This window comes from Coptis chinensis, chromosome 7 (assembly GCF_015680905.1).
Source record: "Coptis chinensis isolate HL-2020 chromosome 7, ASM1568090v1, whole genome shotgun sequence".
NCBI classification, from domain to species: Eukaryota; Viridiplantae; Streptophyta; class Magnoliopsida; order Ranunculales; family Ranunculaceae; genus Coptis; species Coptis chinensis.
The window spans coordinates 10601577-10618758 of NC_141462.1; the positions used below are offsets into that span (position 1 = coordinate 10601577).

General features: G+C 36.7%; 2 protein-coding genes across 13 annotated transcripts; both read right to left on the minus strand.

Annotated features, from left to right (window-relative positions):
* Positions 1-2416: 2416 nt before the first annotated feature.
* Positions 2417-10998, minus strand: LOC147485948 (callose synthase 5-like). Of its 10 annotated transcripts, XM_086571209.1 has the most exons (21): positions 10845-10998; positions 10248-10586; positions 10090-10140; positions 9779-9973; positions 9421-9513; positions 8893-9018; positions 8640-8777; positions 8474-8550; positions 8300-8381; positions 8090-8204; positions 7756-7967; positions 6591-6660; positions 6336-6517; positions 5671-5726; positions 5460-5592; positions 5215-5309; positions 3876-5102; positions 3467-3600; positions 3083-3372; positions 2778-2897; positions 2417-2705 (listed from the first exon to the last, which is right to left on the minus strand). In XM_086571209.1, exons 2-11 carry the CDS (start codon positions 10404-10406, stop codon positions 7936-7938), a joined length of 1068 nt encoding a protein of 355 aa, XP_086427335.1. In that variant the 5' UTR covers positions 10407-10586; positions 10845-10998; the 3' UTR covers positions 2417-2705; positions 2778-2897; positions 3083-3372; positions 3467-3600; positions 3876-5102; positions 5215-5309; positions 5460-5592; positions 5671-5726; positions 6336-6517; positions 6591-6660; positions 7756-7935. The 10 variants fall into 10 exon arrangements, with proteins under 10 accessions (XP_086427335.1, XP_086427330.1, XP_086427328.1 ...); XM_086571204.1 differs by having other exon boundaries at positions 2417-2585; positions 3099-3600; XM_086571202.1 differs by having other exon boundaries at positions 2417-2585; positions 3083-3600.
* LOC147485949 (putative GTP-binding protein OBGM, mitochondrial) lies at positions 10993-15919 on the minus strand. 3 transcript variants are annotated; one of them, XR_015201266.1, is made up of 6 exons: positions 13916-15919; positions 13732-13840; positions 13561-13643; positions 13346-13408; positions 11665-13238; positions 10993-11447 (listed from the first exon to the last, which is right to left on the minus strand). XR_015201266.1 is itself a non-coding variant. In XM_086571200.1 (5 exons), the coding sequence occupies exons 1-5, from the start codon at positions 14042-14044 to the stop codon at positions 11991-11993; spliced, it is 1632 nt and encodes a 543-aa protein (XP_086427326.1). In that variant the 5' UTR covers positions 14045-15919; the 3' UTR covers positions 10993-11990. The 3 variants fall into 3 exon arrangements, 1 of the variants encoding a protein (XP_086427326.1); XR_015201265.1 differs by having other exon boundaries at positions 11591-13238; XM_086571200.1 differs by having other exon boundaries at positions 10993-13238.
* Positions 15920-17182: the final 1263 nt, after the last annotated feature.

The window sequence follows — 17182 nt, forward strand, 5'->3', positions numbered from 1 at the left end:
AATTATTTTTTGATGTTAGTTCGGTGTATTTGCATCAAAGTTTTGATTTCCTGTTAATTATTCTTTGAGGTTAGTTTAATGCAGTTGTATCCATATTCCGATTGTCCATTAATTATTTTTAAAGATTAGTTTAATGCTTGCATGTGCATCCAATTTTTGATTTCCCGTTAAATATTATTTGAGATTAGTTCGATGCATTTGCATATAGTTTTTGTTTCCTCAATTGTTAATTTTAGTTTAGTTTAGTTTATATATATATATATATTATTTATTTTTTTTCATTTTCTATTATATATTTTGTGATGTTATTTTTTGTATAATTTAATTTTCCACATGTAATTTGTTTTGTTTTTGTTTGGTATATAATTTATTTAAACCCAACATCCACTTTAACTAAATCAATAGTTATATAATTTATTTAAGCCAACGTTCACTTTAATTGAATCTCGTTATTCCACTAAAATTGAAAATTATAAAATTCAAAAATTTAATTGAAATATGTCGTAATTATTGTGGCCATAATTATGATTTTTGAAATCCTTAACTATGACTAAATGTCTAAATCCCACAGTGGATGACACATCAAATTGATCCAACTTTATTTGTTAGGCCCATATATATAGTGCATACAATACGATTTTATTTGTTTTGGGTATACACTGTTACTTATTTTATGATTAGTTTACTTTTTTTCTTTTTTTCCCAGTCACATGTGTGGTTAATAAATGTTAAAACAAATCAATTCATTTTTTCCTTTGTTGTTTCAAAGTTTCATTGTCAATTTCTAGAAATAAACTTTGTTATTGTTAAATTTCACCTGAGATTAGTGTGAAAACTATTATTTGTAGCGTAATGATTGTAGGAAAATCATTTTTGATTGAAACTATTGTTTTTAGCAATTTAGTTTTTTGTCTTTGTTTTTTCCCGTAATTAGCTATATTGTTTAGGAAACGTTGAGACTCTGTAAAACTCTAGATGAGATTGTTTCTTTATTTATATCCTACTTTTTCGTAATTAGTAATAGAGTTTAGAAAAAACTTGAGTCTCTGTCAGTGTTCCAAAAAATAAATGGGTGAAGGTATAGCTATAATATATATCTAAGGATTTTGATTTTTTTTTTTTCATAATTAGTATTAGAGTTTACAAAAAATTGGAAACTCTGTGAAGTCTTGAAAAATAAAGCCAAGAAAATATAGCTATAATATATATCTAAATATTGGAATTCATGCAATAGATGTCAAATCCTCAAAATTTTGTTACCCCAACAATCCTTTTATGGGATCTAGATGACTATTTGACAGTGAATTTTGTACTGTCTGAAAAAAACATTTAAATCCCTTAAACGATTGGGATTTTGATGAACATTTAATTGCTAAATTGAACTAAACCTCTAAATTTTGTTAAGGGAATGAACTTGAATTCTGTTAATTTTACATAAACAACTTCTAAGGTCTAGGAAATAACACTGGAATTCACTTAAAGAAACAGTGGTTCTCTTCATATCAGAAAAAAAAAACAAGATGAAGAAGTTGATAGGAAATCTCTACACTATATGATAGCCGGGTTTTGAGGAACCCACTCTCCACTATCGAGTAGGCAAATTGAAATCTACCTATTTGCTCAATTTATAAACACCTCCCTCACAAAAATTATATCTATAGGATAGGCCGGTCAGGAATCACACTTCTCAACCGAATAGACTTTCTAATATCTCATGTTTTACAATTTAGAAACACCTCCCTCAATTATTCTAATCAACTCCCCTCCATTTTAAATACTTTACAAAAAACTCCCTCACCTCACCTTAAGAATTAACTTTCATATTATTTAAAATAATTTAAAAAACCTCATTCACATCACTGAAATTATAATCAACCCCTCCTAATGTTTTTATGTTGTTTTTTAAAGATGTTAGAGCGACAGGTTTAAAGATTTAAAAAAAACCAATGCATAACACGGTTCACATACTTATATTAGATAACAGACGGGTTGCAAGGCTAGGCTGTCAATGAATCGGTTTAGATCGGATTTTGGAAAATCCGAACCCAAACCCATAAGAAAATTGGGAACCCGAAACCGAACCGATAATATTACGTTTAATCCGAAACCAAACCGAACCGATAAGATATATTACAAACCAAACCCGAACCGAAAACTATAAAATCAATTAAATTTTAAATTAAATTAATTAATTTTAACCACACAATTGATAAACATATACAAAATATTACTAAAATGCTATCTTATCGGTTCGGTGGAGGACAAACCCAAAACCAAACCAATATCTTATTGGTTTGGTTCGGTTTCAGATCGGTAGAGGGCAAACTAAATTATTAAAATCCAACCCGTTTTTTATCGGTTTGGTTCGGATCGGTTATCGGGTTATCGAAACCATTGACAGCCCTATGCGAGGTAATGGATAAAACTCTAAAATGCTCCAACAAACTTGGCCTAAATCGAGCTTTACTGTTTGTCTGTTTGCTTGCAGCATTTCTTGCCCCATTACAATCCTATACACTCGCATGCTTGTAAATATAAACATCCTCCTCAGACTTACTTGTTGCCTTTGTTGGAAGTGATGTCTCCTGCAAATGCCATTTATATATGAGTATACCTACGTCTCAAAATCATCAGAAGAAATCAAAGAGAAGTAACAGAGTTGGTGCAGATGATTGACTGATAGGCCTTGGACAGAATGCAGGACCCTAGATATTGAACCTAGATCAAAATCTGACTGAAAGTTAGATTTAAAGAAATGTCAAAATGAACCACTATACCTCGAAACCATCAATCAGTAAGGGATGAATAAAGGATCTCAGGTTGAATATTGCAGCTATTTTACATGCTCCATTGAAAGACCATTAATACTACATATACTCTTGCAATACCAATATTGTCTGCAAGCCAACAACTGAAGTGGATAAGTGAATTAAAGATGGACAAACCCTTCCAAAGAAGCTCATGTCCTTGAGAAAGAAGTCATCCAAATTGAAGAGAAATGCTAATAAAGACTACAAATAGTTTCCATTACACCCAGGCTCAGCAATTAAATAAGGGAAGCAATGACATCATTGACATGTACCTGAGAATGTACTAACCATGAAGATAATAATTCTGCCAGTATGATCATATTCAACTTGTCTCTTCCCTAGTCCTAAGAGAAGTGATTTATGATGTTCTACTTCAAACAGCTGCATTCTATACTTCTTTATTGTCGTGTTTTAGACTTCAATTTCACCTTGATAATCTTATAATTCTTATAAAACAGTTCAGCTTGAGCAGGATATGATCATTTTCTCCTTTTTCATACTCTTCGCAAGCATGAATAATAAACTTAAACTCCATTGCTTGACCACATGTTATATATGTCACCTGGAAAGAAAACCATCACATTGATTAGCATCACAACTTGAGAAGTACTTTCATGCATCTTATAGGTGTAACGTGCTAATGTTTAAGCATTCACTCCACAAATCTTCACTTTGGCCGCTGTCAGAAACAGAATCTTCACGCATAGACCAGGTTCCGGGATCACAATGGGCAAAACTGATTTCAAGAATCACAAGGTATTTAGCTGAATCCTCACGAATCCACAAATTCCTGAAAATGTTGAGTTCAGTTAAAGCTTTGAGAGGCACGAAAATTGCAAGAAAGAAAAACGACACGGGAAATAATAAAGCAACTGAAGCATAAGGGGACCAGTAGTTTGCTCTACTAACTTGGGTATTGCAATTCTGATTTTTTCTTTTCGATAATCTATTGCAATTCTGATTTAATAGGATACTAATTCTATATTTACATCATGTTTGGTTGTTGACAAGTCAAACTTAGCAATTTGGTATTATATCTAACATCATCAATGAGTGAAGTATTACCGTCTCCCGTTGCAACCTCCAGTGGTGTATGCATGCTTCTCTACCTAGTAGCAGCTACTCATGCTCAAAAGAAACTCATGCATTCAATCACGAACAAGCCTTTCCTAAGTTAGATAACATACATTGAAGAAAATCATACAACAAATGGCTCCAATAGTCTAAGGGCCTCAACAATTACTTTAGATGTTACCGTATGAGGGAACCACCACCAGTATATGTGGTACTAATTAATTGTTGTACCCTTAATATGCAGATTACAAATAACAAATCAAGAGTTCGTGTACTCGTATGGGGATGGAAAGAATTTAGAACAGAAGGGTGATAAAAAAACAGTTGAATGTGCTATTGGTGTGAAATGAGAATATGAGATACGATACGGTCAAGGGCTGAACACAGGTGATACGTGAGATTGTGAGAGTTTTTTTATTTATTTATTTTTGGAACATATTCATCATGAGACTACCATCATGACGTTGAGTTGTTAATGATCACTTGTGCCCTGTTTAATTTCAAAGAAATGTGGTGGGAAGTACATTGGATCTGCAGGTGTGCAGACACAGATGTCCTATAGCACAGCATCTTTGAACACATCCTGTTTCCTCGTTGATCTGTACAAATAAGTTAATGCATCGAAACAAAATTGAATCCCAACTTAGAGCAATAATGAATTAGTTTTACTCTGAAGACACGGGACATTGCAGCGGTCATAGACCGTCAGGTATTGCTTCTACTCGACAGCCTTTGTCCGTCCGTCGGATATTAGTTTTTTTTATTAAAAAAATATTAAAAAAAATTCTTTGAGGTATCCTAAACATCACAATTATTACAAAAGAAGTCACTTCAAATAATCCCAAGAGCCATACTTAGTATCAAACTTGAATGTTGAATGTCATCTCAAGTATCCCTGATACCAAATCAATATAGAATATGCTCAGTAATTATATCTCAAGTTATAATACGCTTAAATTAACAATATACTTGGGATCTATGAAAGTATCTCTCTAAGTTCAATTTATTAATGAAACCACTCTATAAGAGAGGGACATGAAAACACACCTGTTGTTGTGGGTAATTTCCATATCCAGGATAGGCTCCACCATAAGCATACATGTTAGGATCTTGAGCAGGAGGGGTATATCCATAGGATTCGTAACCTAGCTTGGTTGTATCCATAATATCCAATACCATTCCACTGGTTTGGGTATGGTTGTGGTTGTGTCCACCCATCTGACGTATCATGTAAATCCGTCAGATTAATATACATTCACATATATTGATAAACGGGAAGTATATTGATAAACGGGAAGAATGATTATAAATAAGCAAAGCAACAGTGAACCTGTTTGTTTGAAGAGCTACACCCCCAGGAAAGTCTAATGTTTCGCCCTCCCAAAAGAGTTCCGTTTAACATAAGTGCTCTCCTCTGCACAAGCTCTGCGTCACCAAACAAAAACCAGTATTCAATCAAAACTATTAAGGGATCTATACATCAAATGCCTCTTCTCTTTCTTTTCTTTTCCTCTTTTAAAAGAGGGAGTTAGTTATGTAACATGCAACTCCAAGGAAAATACAGTTGGTTCTTACCTATTAGCAAATTGGACAAATCCACAACACTTTCCTACTGGTATCTTCACATGTGGGTCAGTTCGCCAAACTGACCAAAAACTTACCTCAGATTATCATCAGTAACATTTGAACCCAAACCACCACCAAATATCTGCAACCACAATTTTAAGCATCATACTCTGGCACCAGAGAAAACATTGACAATTGTGAAATAAAACAAAATACCCACAAGTGTATTATTTGGATCATTTTCACTTTGAGTTGCATCATTACTCTCGAATGAAGCTGCAAATAAAAATAAAACATGAATAACTGAAAGATGTAAAGTAGTCAAATGTTGAGAAAATGATACAAAGATGTGTGATAGCACCGCAAACACTGTGCCTGAACCTCAACAAGCATCCTTATCTACTTACCAGATTAAGTCGTTTATCGGTGTTAAAATTGGATAACTACCAATTTCTAAAAGCAACTGCAGTTTTTCCATCTACTTATTAACAGTGTTCCACATAATTTCAGCACAATCAATATCAATTTATCTATAACATCTACTCCAACAAACTAAAATTAAAGCCTAGAGAACTATGTACCCATGTATAAGCTTAAAGGTGGGAGCAGCATAATTACGCCCTTAATGAAAATTGGTGACAGAAAGTACAGAGCTCAGGCGAGTGTAGACCTAAATCTAAACTTCCATGATATCATTTGATCCTGACCCTTCTTTTTTATTCTACACTTACTCGGGATACTGTTATTTCCCAATACTGTCTGGATTCTTATTGGTACTACTGGGTTTCTAATTTTCTAATTTCTAATCGGAACCAGCAACCAAACATTATAAAATCAGTTTCAACATAGGTATGCAATATGAAAGTTAAAGCAATCAGATTCTACCTCTAGAGGAAGCCAACGAGTATAGCCTCACAAACCACTCTGTTTTATTTTCCTGCTCATGTAAGTTGCACCAGTGCTTCAGGTGCACCAAACTCTTTTCCAATGGCAGCATTGTTAATAACCATTGCTACCACTTCTATTTACCTGGATGGCTTCAACTTGATGAAGTGTTACAAAACAACCTACAAAATTATCGAAAATTAGTATTTATGAAGTCAAAAATAGCAACAAATTCGAGTTGTGAAGTAGTTTCACCTTCTTAGTTTGCATCATCAAGCCATTGCAGGTGCAGATACCTGCATCTTGAAGCTTCCTTGTGAGATCACTACAAACAAATAGAAATGTGGAAAATTATGTTGAAATAGTACTGTTTCTGTTTCATTGAGAACATTATATTCAACAAATATTCTCACGCTAATAAACTTGTGTGTTGATTACTAACTAAGAAACTAGCTTTTAAAGTTCCTATGGTTCCAAACAATAATTCTATAATGGTATAAAATACGCAAGATTCATACTTTGTACAATTTCAAGTCCTGGGCTGATATAGGCCATCTGTTGGGCTGCTGCAGGCCAGTTCTAGGCTCTGACAGGTGGCAGGTCATTTCCAGCCACTGCATCTCTTTCGCAGAGGCATCTAAGTTTAAAGTTCACGCTTACACTAATTTTGAAGGCCAAGGTACTTACTGAATTGCTAACAAAGATGATAATACCATATCTGGACTAGAAATTATTGTCAACTTCAGCTGCACCTCTTTCAGCCGCATGAAGTTGGTTAAGAGTAATATACATACACATTTTGTTTCAAGTGAAATAGAAAAAATATTACATGGTCTGCTTTAATAAATCTATTGTGCCATTTTGAACCACCAAAAATCAGAGAATATAATTGGATATATCATTTGATCCAAATATCCAATATCAGCAAGTGATGCTTTTTTAACACCATCACAAAATCAAATAGGCTTAGTAATGTTGTCAAGCTCTGATGGGAAAAGATAGGGTTCATCGCATCAAGATTTCGTACACTGGACATGATATGGAACAAGTTTTGTACTTAAGCTTTGATAGTTTTAGAAAGTTTAAGACTTTGCCATCAGCCTTCAGCCTCAAGGCAAAAGTAAGTGAAGCTTCAGTTGAAGAGCCCTTCCACTTGGACTCGAGGAAGACATATTATGGTTCTTCGAAAGAAAAAAACATATGAGATTCCTTCTTTACTAAATTATAATCCTTTTTTGTAGTCTATGATTCCTTTCTTCACCTAGAATGGAAGAGCAAACCGAAAAATTGATAACCACTCCTAATACAGCATTCACACCATAGTACCATATCCATCTATTTATAAGAGGATTTGAATGCATTAAAGTGTTTTGTCGAAGCATTTTATTCCAGACAAAAGATAAAGAGTACTCAAACTTACAAGCTCAATTAGAGAGATTTCCTCCTGCTTGTGCTTGGCATTGTTTAGTCTCTTTGCAAATGAAGCTGTTTTCTCTTTGAAGATTTCTGGGCTTTCGATCTTTATCCTTGGAATCAGAGTTCTCTGAGTGCAAGCCTTTGGAGGTTCATTAACACTTCCATCATAAGAGAAAACTGACTTTCATGCATTCCCCTTCCAACATAAATTCTGGGCTGCAAATTATGATGAAGTATTCTTTAAGGAAGAAGATAAGCAAAGAAAACAGCTCTTTTAGCTAATAAATGGGGTGCAAAATGGGAATATAAAAAATGCAACAATATAAGAGCAATCATACTTTGAAGTAGGCGAAGCGCAGCTGCTGTGATGAATATACTAGACACGGGTTTTATAAGATCCTTCCGCAGTACATCCAACAGTGAAGTAGCTTTCCATGAAATAATCACCATTGCCTGCGACAAAACAATTCCAAGCATTTGATAGTTAGTTCACAAAAGAAACTAGGTCAACTGCAAAAGTGGTTAATACAGTAACGATACTGCAATACCTGCAGTGCCAAGTCTCGCGTTGATTTGAAGAAATCACCATCATCACACATGGGCCATCCCAAAGAAAAGCAATCGGGAGACCTGAATTGTATGTGTACAAAAACTTAACAATGATGACACCAACCACTGAGGATACAAGTACAAATTTTATGAAATGTAAATCCCTTACATACCAGAAACATTCATTTAGATCATTGTAGTTACACCAAGATGAATGAGGGGCCTTCCCATACCCTGCTTTATTTGCTTCCTGGAGGCAACAGCAGCACAGCTTAGGTATATGTAAAGAACACAAAGCATAATGTTTCAGGCGAATAGAACATCTTTACCAAAATATACCTTCTCTACCACTCGATACAATGGTGTTACAACCTTCCTCAGAAATGCTTCATCGTCCCCACCATATGAAGGTTTGATGTTTTCTCCAGTCACAATGCTAACATTTCCAGCTAATAGACCATGAAGCTCATATGCCATCTGATTACAGTTGAGAACTTGTTATTCAAAAAATTGATGCAGAATCTATATTGGGAGGTGCAAATATATAAGACGAAATGCATCAAACATGTAATAATAATAGAATCGAACTCACATTATTAAAAACGTAGCATAGGCATTCTGGCATAAATCTAACGTTAGCTGCTTCACCCCAAATAAGAAGATAAAGACCCATATAGAGCATCTTCCTCTGCTGCACTTCTTGTTGCCCTTGCGGAGCCTGATGACAGTACAGTATATCACATTTATATTTCAGAATTAGAGCTATAGTATGTGGATGATAAACACAGCTGTAGCAGTCGAAACATAAAAAGGTGTCGTTTTCTCTGGTTTGGGGAGAGGGATAGACAAAAAGGAATGTGGAAAAGGATGCGCCACCTTAAATTGTGCTTTCGTCCCAAGAATTTGCACCATGTTTTGTAATTTTTGAATAATTTACTCATAATGATGTCAACAGCTCGATCATCAAGCTGCAGAGGACAATAATATGTCAACATCTAAGATACTGGAAAGGTGACATCACTTTCTCAGTCAATATGTCATGTTTTGTGAAGATTGTTAAGAAATAACCATTATAACAACACCAAGGCAATTAAGAGTTAGAATAACAGAATATACATACCTTGTTCAGAGGCTCCGGCTTGGGCAACAACTTTATATGTTCCTCGGAAAGCAGTAAAATCACATTTTCCCGTTGATTCCTCACATTGTCTCTCTATTAACATCATTACGGACCAACAAAGAATTAGAAAACAAAAATGAAAAAACAACTTCACAGTCTATTATAACAACAAAAATCAATTAAAGTCACATTCGATCACATTCCTCACATTGCTATCAACTATCAGGAAATCAGAAAAGATTCGGCGAAGTAGCAATTTAGCAGTTCTGACTTTATCGTCCCAGAGAAATCAACAAAGACAATTACATTAATTAGCTCATATCCATAAACTTAAATTCCTTTAAAGTATTACTAGTACCTCCATTTCTTTGGAGACGACCCCACAAAGTTGGTTTTGCATCTTAAGGAACTGTGCTTCAATCTTGTCTAGTAAAGATAAAAGTGCAGACACAGTCTCTTGTAATTTGTACTGATGTAAATCCTTTCTCAATTGATCGGGGATATATTTCAAGCTCCCATCAAGAATTGCTTTGATATCTTCCTCTCCCTTGACCTGGTCACATTTAATCCAGTTGGCAGTTGCTTTAATAAGAAACCATACACCCAGTAACATCTGGAAGATTAAAAAATAACGAAAGCTAGTAAAAGAGACAAATCTCTGGTTGTTACCATTAGGCGCAGTGAGCTATCTTGAGCAGCCAACTGCTTCCGCATGCCTTCCTTAAACGATGCGGATAACGAGAATAATGCACTCCTTTTATATATTCGAAATTCCGTTCCAAAGTGATATGAACAAAAGGAAATACAAAAAAAGGTGAAGTAAATACCGTGTTACAGTAGCAGATCATCTGCTTCACTCCCAAAGTGAATGCAAGCAAGGCATGCTCACGAGTTTGTCCATCCTTCAAGAATCCAACTTCAAAACCACCAGTAGTTGAGTCAATGATCAAGACTGCACAATCAGCTTGAGAGGTTCCAGTGATCATGCTCTGGATAAAGTTACAATGTCCAGGAGCATCAATGACAGTGCAGTAGTACTTAGTTGTCTCGAACTTCCACAAGGCAATGTCAACGGTGATACCACGTTCACACTCAGCCTTAAGCTTGTCAAGAACTCATGCCTAAGCTTGTCAACATAGGTAACACTATAGAATTGTGGGCAACAACTGAAAATAACCCACATAATTAGAATATGCAATTTTCATCAATTATCATACAATTGACTGAAAATAAGAGGCTTAAGTTAGACAAGTTAAGCTTGATTGGGCAGAAAATGATGGGACCACATCAAGAATCAAGGGCTACTTATTTGAGGAGATGATCTCCCTGCCATAAAAACAATATAAGGATGGAGTAAAAGATGAGTTTCTCGCCATGAATAGAAACAAGCAGAAATCGTAAAAGTAAGAAAAAGAATTACTTACATCTATAATAGCACCAGCAGCTTCAGTTAACGTAGGTGAATCCAGCAAAACAAAACATCTGCCATCCTTCTCCCTTCTCCTTTATCTGGGCTTGGGACCAGCAATGCAAACTTATCATAAGTTTGCACAGGCGGAGTTACAAAGGGGGTTAGTAGAACACAACTCAATTATTGCTTTCCTAAGAACCATATTACATAGTGATAAAAAAATATACATCACAACCACGAAACCCAAAAGGAAATAGCAAAAAGCCGGTAGTTTACTTAGTACTTGGCACTGGTAAAAGCCAATAAAAACATTTAAGTACATGAGCAGTGCTTCAAGAAGGTGGCCCAATGATTACAACATTAGCAGTTCTTTGGGCCAGATAACACTCCCTTGAGCGACCTCGCCGAGCTTTGATCTCCAATCATCATGAGGCAATGGTAGTACAGCACCTCCGTCATAAACCACGTTCATGTGAACTTTGAAGTTCCCCTCTTCCAATCTCCTGTTACCAAACTCGGTATTAGGATCAATATCTTGCATGATACCTCTCGCCACGACTCTAAGTGGCCAACCACCATGCAGATCACATTCTTTACCAATATATTCATTGACAACCTACAAAGCATGGGAGGTTGGATGTCGATAGAATAATAACAATAGTCTAAATATCAGAGACTCAGAGTATGTCACATTCATTCTAGAATAGTAGTTGGATAACTGCATTTTCAAAGAAAAACAAAGTAAAGGTACACGCATACATTTGCAACCTCTTTCACTGGGAGCTGACTTAATGATAAAAAGATAAAACTCGAAACACTGAGAAGATACACACCATCTTGACTTCCTTTCAATTCATTCATCAATAAAAAGCCCTACACCTGGAGAGCAACTCTGTTTGGGAAGGGGAGATAAAAAAATGGAATGTGTTGCGGGAAGAAAAGAATTGAAAGATTCTGCCAACTGTGAGATCTTGATAAAAAGTCTGGTCTTGCATGAAAATAGAATACACCTCTTGAAACTTGAACAAGAAGTTTGCTAGGCTAGGAAACATCCTTCGGACTTCAATATACTTCAGCAAGTTGGGTGTGATTTACAGTGAGATATATTCGTCCTATAAATAGAAATATGATCTGGTGTAGGATTCATTGCAATGAAGACCTAGTCGACCATAATTTTATCCAATTCAACTCTCTGTGACTCGCCAGTGTCCATGAGTGCTCTAAGGCCAGCTTTCAGCTCAGGAACTCCTTCCTCCAAGACTGCACAAACAGGAAAAATTGGAACGCCAGTCACCCTTCTTTTAAGTTCTTCATAGACATACTCAGTCCCCTCTTCATCAATTTTATTAGCCACTACTAGTGACGGACGATCTGACAAGCCCTCTTGATGGCACTCAAGCTCCAAAACCAAGTCTCTCAGCTGCTCCCAAGGAGGAATTCCCTTTCTACCATCTAGTGCTGCTGCCAGGTCTACCACATACGCAAGAACTTTGGTTCGCTCTATATGACGTAGGAAAGCATGCCCAAGCCCACGGTTCTCATGAGCTCCCTTTATAAGACCAGGAATATCGGCTACTTTGACTGAGAAAAAGTCATCGTAATTTAATTTCCCTATATTTGGCCGTAGGGTTGTAAATGCATAATGGCCCACTGTAGGCTTAGCCCTAGAAATGGCCCCTAGAAGAGTACTTTTACCAGCATTAGGCATTCCCACAAGACCTACATCAGCAATACTCTTCAGTTCTAGTATAAGAACAGCCTCTGAGCCTGGAAAACCTGCATAAACTGAAACTTGATCTTCATTATCCGGTTCTTTGTGACTGGTTGATGTCTCTATGGAATTATCTTTTACATGTTTATTAGGCTTAGAAGATTTTCCTAAAGAAAGATTGCCTGAACCACCATCCCCTCCTGTAGCAATAATAACCTGCTTCCCCGGTTCTGTTAATTCTGCAACATTATATTGTATTACTTCCTGCTTTTCTTCTTCCTCTTCTTCCATTTCACTCCAATCTCCTTCAGACACTCCATCATCAGATTCTATGTTTTCATTTCCCCTCTCACCGTCTATAGAATAGGAATCAACTTCTGCATTGTCGCCTTTGGACTGTGCTATAAAAGAATATGACGACCGGCCAGAAAATGTGGGCGAAGTATCCGGTAACTTTTTGTTATGCATTCTACTTGACTTTTCAACCCAAGATGGCTCATCAAAGTTCTTTCTCTCCAATGTTTCGGTTTCACTTGGCATACTAGTTGAAGCACTGTGATCAGAGTCGGACTGATTATCCTCGAGTGTATCTGGAAGCTCCCAGGGGTCCAAAGCCTTTACGGGACAACTATCGACAATGGAAGGAAGTTCACCTTCTACAAGATGAATCATGGTCCCAACAGGTACTAGAACTACCTGCAGGACAATATTCATATATTTAGTGTATCCCATTAATCTTAACCTATAATAACGTAAAACATAATAAAAAACTTGCAAGAGCCGACACAAGTCCTTTAGATCACCTTGTCTGTTCCTCTGCTTCCTATCTTATTCTTTGAAACTCCATTTCCCCCTCTCTTGGCATTCTGAGAAACATAACATCCATTACTTAATTTCATCGAAACACTTCATTACTGATTATAATATATATTAAGCTTCTTCCTATATAATGTTAAAAGAGATAAAAACATGTCTGCTTCTATAACTTTGCAAGGAGAAGAGACGAAATGAAGTATACCACATGATGCTGAAGACCTCTAAAATCCCAAACCGCAGGAGAGCATTCTAGTATTACATCCCCACCTCTTCCACCATTCCCACCTACATTCACTCCTTACATTAATCAAATTACCAAACACATGCATATATTAAATAATCATTTATATATGGAAATAATAGGAAAACAAACCATCAGGTTTTCCTCTACGATCATGTCGGCTGCGGTGAAAACTAGCACACCCACTGCCTCCATCACCTCCTTTAACTTTCAATCTAATTTTGTCCACCATCTTCCTTTCCTATGAATAAAACGCAACCCACCCCATATTAATACAAATGATTTATTAATAAAAGATAAAAATAATTAGTCTTACCTGTAAAGGGGCAGCTTTTGATTTCTTATGAGATGTTCCGTATGAGTAAAAACAGGACGAAGAAAGAAGCCATGGGCACTTGTTGTTTACTACAACTTCCAAGTAAGGAAGAAGCCGGAACAAACCCATTTAAAAAAACGCGGCTTTTTCCGATATTTCGTCAAACCAACGCCGAAGGGATCACTGTAACAGGATTTGATTATAATCTTTTACTACTTCCTTTGTTGTGCCGAGTATGGGGTCTGTCAGGTGGTATGTGGTTAGTGTGGGAACGTTTTGTGAATGTGGGAAGTGTTGGTTTATTCACTGTAATCTTGATCTAACTATGAATGGGAAAGATGACAAGTTTGTTTTGTATTGTGTTTATGGTAATCCCTAATTGGCTATTCGTAAGATGCAATGGTCTGTTTTACCTCTGTTGAAAGTTGAAACCACAAAATCGCCCATTTAACTATGTACAAGCTATGCCTTTTTTGGATATGATAACAGCTTGTGAATTGAATGCTGCTTGGATGTTGCAGTTTGTGAATACAAAAGTTTACCATCAAATGTCAATGACTTCTGATAATAAGTTCCTGGTTATCAAAGTTTGCACTGAACAAAATCACCTCCCAAGACCTTTTCGATTTGAAGCTATGTGGTTACAAGATAGGAGTTGTACATATCAAGTTCAGTTGGCATTCGAAGTCCATGTAGTGGGTGCGCGCTCTCCCTCTTTCAGATTGTGCAACAAGCTAAAGCAATGTAAGAAGAATCTAAAATGGTGGAATAAGAACATTTTCGGACATTTAGATACCAAAATGAAGGAGACAAAGCAGAAACTTGAGCAGATTCAATTTTGTATCCTTACTAACAACGACCCAGGAGATGATTTGTTTGAGGAAGAACAAGCGCTAATTCAGAAATACAATGATCTACCTGTTCAACAAGCTATTCACTAGGGACAGAAATCATGCTCAGGCTAGTATAAGTTTGGTGATCTGAACACCAAATTTTTTCATGCTTTAGTCAATATTAAACACAAAAATCTTCTATTCACTGGCTTAGTGACCCTACAAGTGCTATACTCACAGAAAGGCAGCAGATTGGTGATAGATTGACGGAATTTTTTGTAGATTTAATAACTACTTATGAACTTTGTCTTGATTATGAGATTCTAAATGTTGAGACACCGGCCTTGTCAACTGTTGATCATCATAGTCTCGCAATGCCGAATGCCGATTGATAATAAGGAGATCTTGTTCGCTTTACAACAAATGCATCCTTTCAAGGCTCCTCGGCCAGACGGAACATTTCTGGCACCTTGTTGGACCACAGGTTTGTGACCCAAGGAACCTTTTCACTTCAGCGAAACCATTCTTTCATTGCCTTAATCCCAAAATGACAAACCGAAAATCCTGTTATCGATGCTCTTCAACTCGTGGTTTTGGAAAGGAGTTGCGTCCCGCCATTCATTCCTATGGCGATAGGGCAGCATCCGAAGCAGCGACAGAAAGGAAGGAAAGCAGTAGGAACTAGACCGATCAAGGCCACTAGGCTCTCTCTCACAACCAATTTCACACGGAAAAAAGGAAATATCATAGGAGATGAAACCGGGTTTACTATCAAAGATTGACCTGGAAGACTCAGGGACCAGACTACTAAACGTACATAGGAAATGACTTCCATGTAGCCCATTTAACGGAGACTTTTGAAAGATCTGCTGGGCCTTCTACCCTTCATGCAGGGGAATCCTCTTGAAAAACGGGGTAGAACAACCACTGCGCTAGAACGAGAGCCTCTCGTTCCGTGCACGCACAGACACAAATCTTGGATAAGAATCTACAACGCACTAGAACGCCCTTGTTGACGATCTTTTACTCCGACAGCATCTAGGGTTCCTCGAACAATAAACAATAACATCAGATAGCGATGCAACATACCATGTCCAAGAGACTGCCTGTTGAACGACAGATGGCACGTTGCTCCGACCTGAGCTATGCAACAACGAGATCTCCCTTGATCCTTGCCGGATGTGCTTGGCAAGCTTAAGAAATAGCTTCATGATCTGACACTTGGGCATATTAGCTAGAGATTGCAACCCCTAGGAAAAACCGTCCCATTTTCGTAGTTTGGAGAAAGCCAGAGCAAGGTACTTTTAAGTTTTAACTGATCACTAGCTAGGGAGATGTCATCAATAATAACAGAAACACAAACACTTTAACATTAGACAAAGACTTACTTCAACATTATACACAGAGACGCGTACAGATATTAACCAATACCCAAACCATGAGGACTGCACCTCTGTCAGCGTGGTCTTCTTTAGCCTTTCTGTTGAAATTTTTCAGTACTCCTGTAACGCCCCAAACCCATATATTCCAGTTTGCTACTGAAACACAAGGACTTAGCACGTCAAAATACTTATATGTCTCGATTTATGCCAGATCATCCAAGCACCTTGTAACAAAGAATGAAGTCATTGCCGAAAACCCAAGTTAAGTATATACATCTAAGTCCCATTGGTATCAAAAGGCACATACTACCAAACTCTCCAAAAGAACAAAAGTACAAAGCTAATATCCATGGACTCTAGTCGCCTCATTGTGTTCTCAACCAATGAACTCCTGCAAAACCTGTAATGGCGTAAACACCACATGCCCATCACCTAACATATACCAACTAATCCTAAAAAAATAATAGGACAAACAATGAGAATATGACACACAAAGGCAGGCACAATACAATTATATATCCAAAATAACGTGTTCTTAACAAATAAAGATAATTATTGCAAATTCACTATTGTGAATAGGACAATGCAGAAACAACGTTACCCACAACAAATAGATCAATCCTACACAAGGATCGATCATTCTTACTAGACAAGACTTCAACACCCTCTAAAGTAATCCCAACACTTCTCAATATCAAATAACAAGTATCTAAAGTAAAACAATTAATATAAAAGAAGAACAAACCACACTGCAATTTGCCTACGTCCACACTGCGAGTTCCAAGTTTTACTAGATGTCCGGAGTAACAGATTACAAGTCTCTCAATTCACTCACAAAGAATGAACACTCAACTCACAAAGAATTGCTCACTTATAATCTCTCTTTTTCTTTGTTTTGGAAAAGTTAGGTTTCTACGGAAAAAACTTATATTTATACTATTTTAGAAAACTTCCAAAAAGGGCAAATTCGTGCTGAAATAAGGTGGAGCATGGGTCGCCCTCGACCGACCAAAGCAAAGTTGGTCGTCACCAAGAGCCTGTAAGTCACCAAA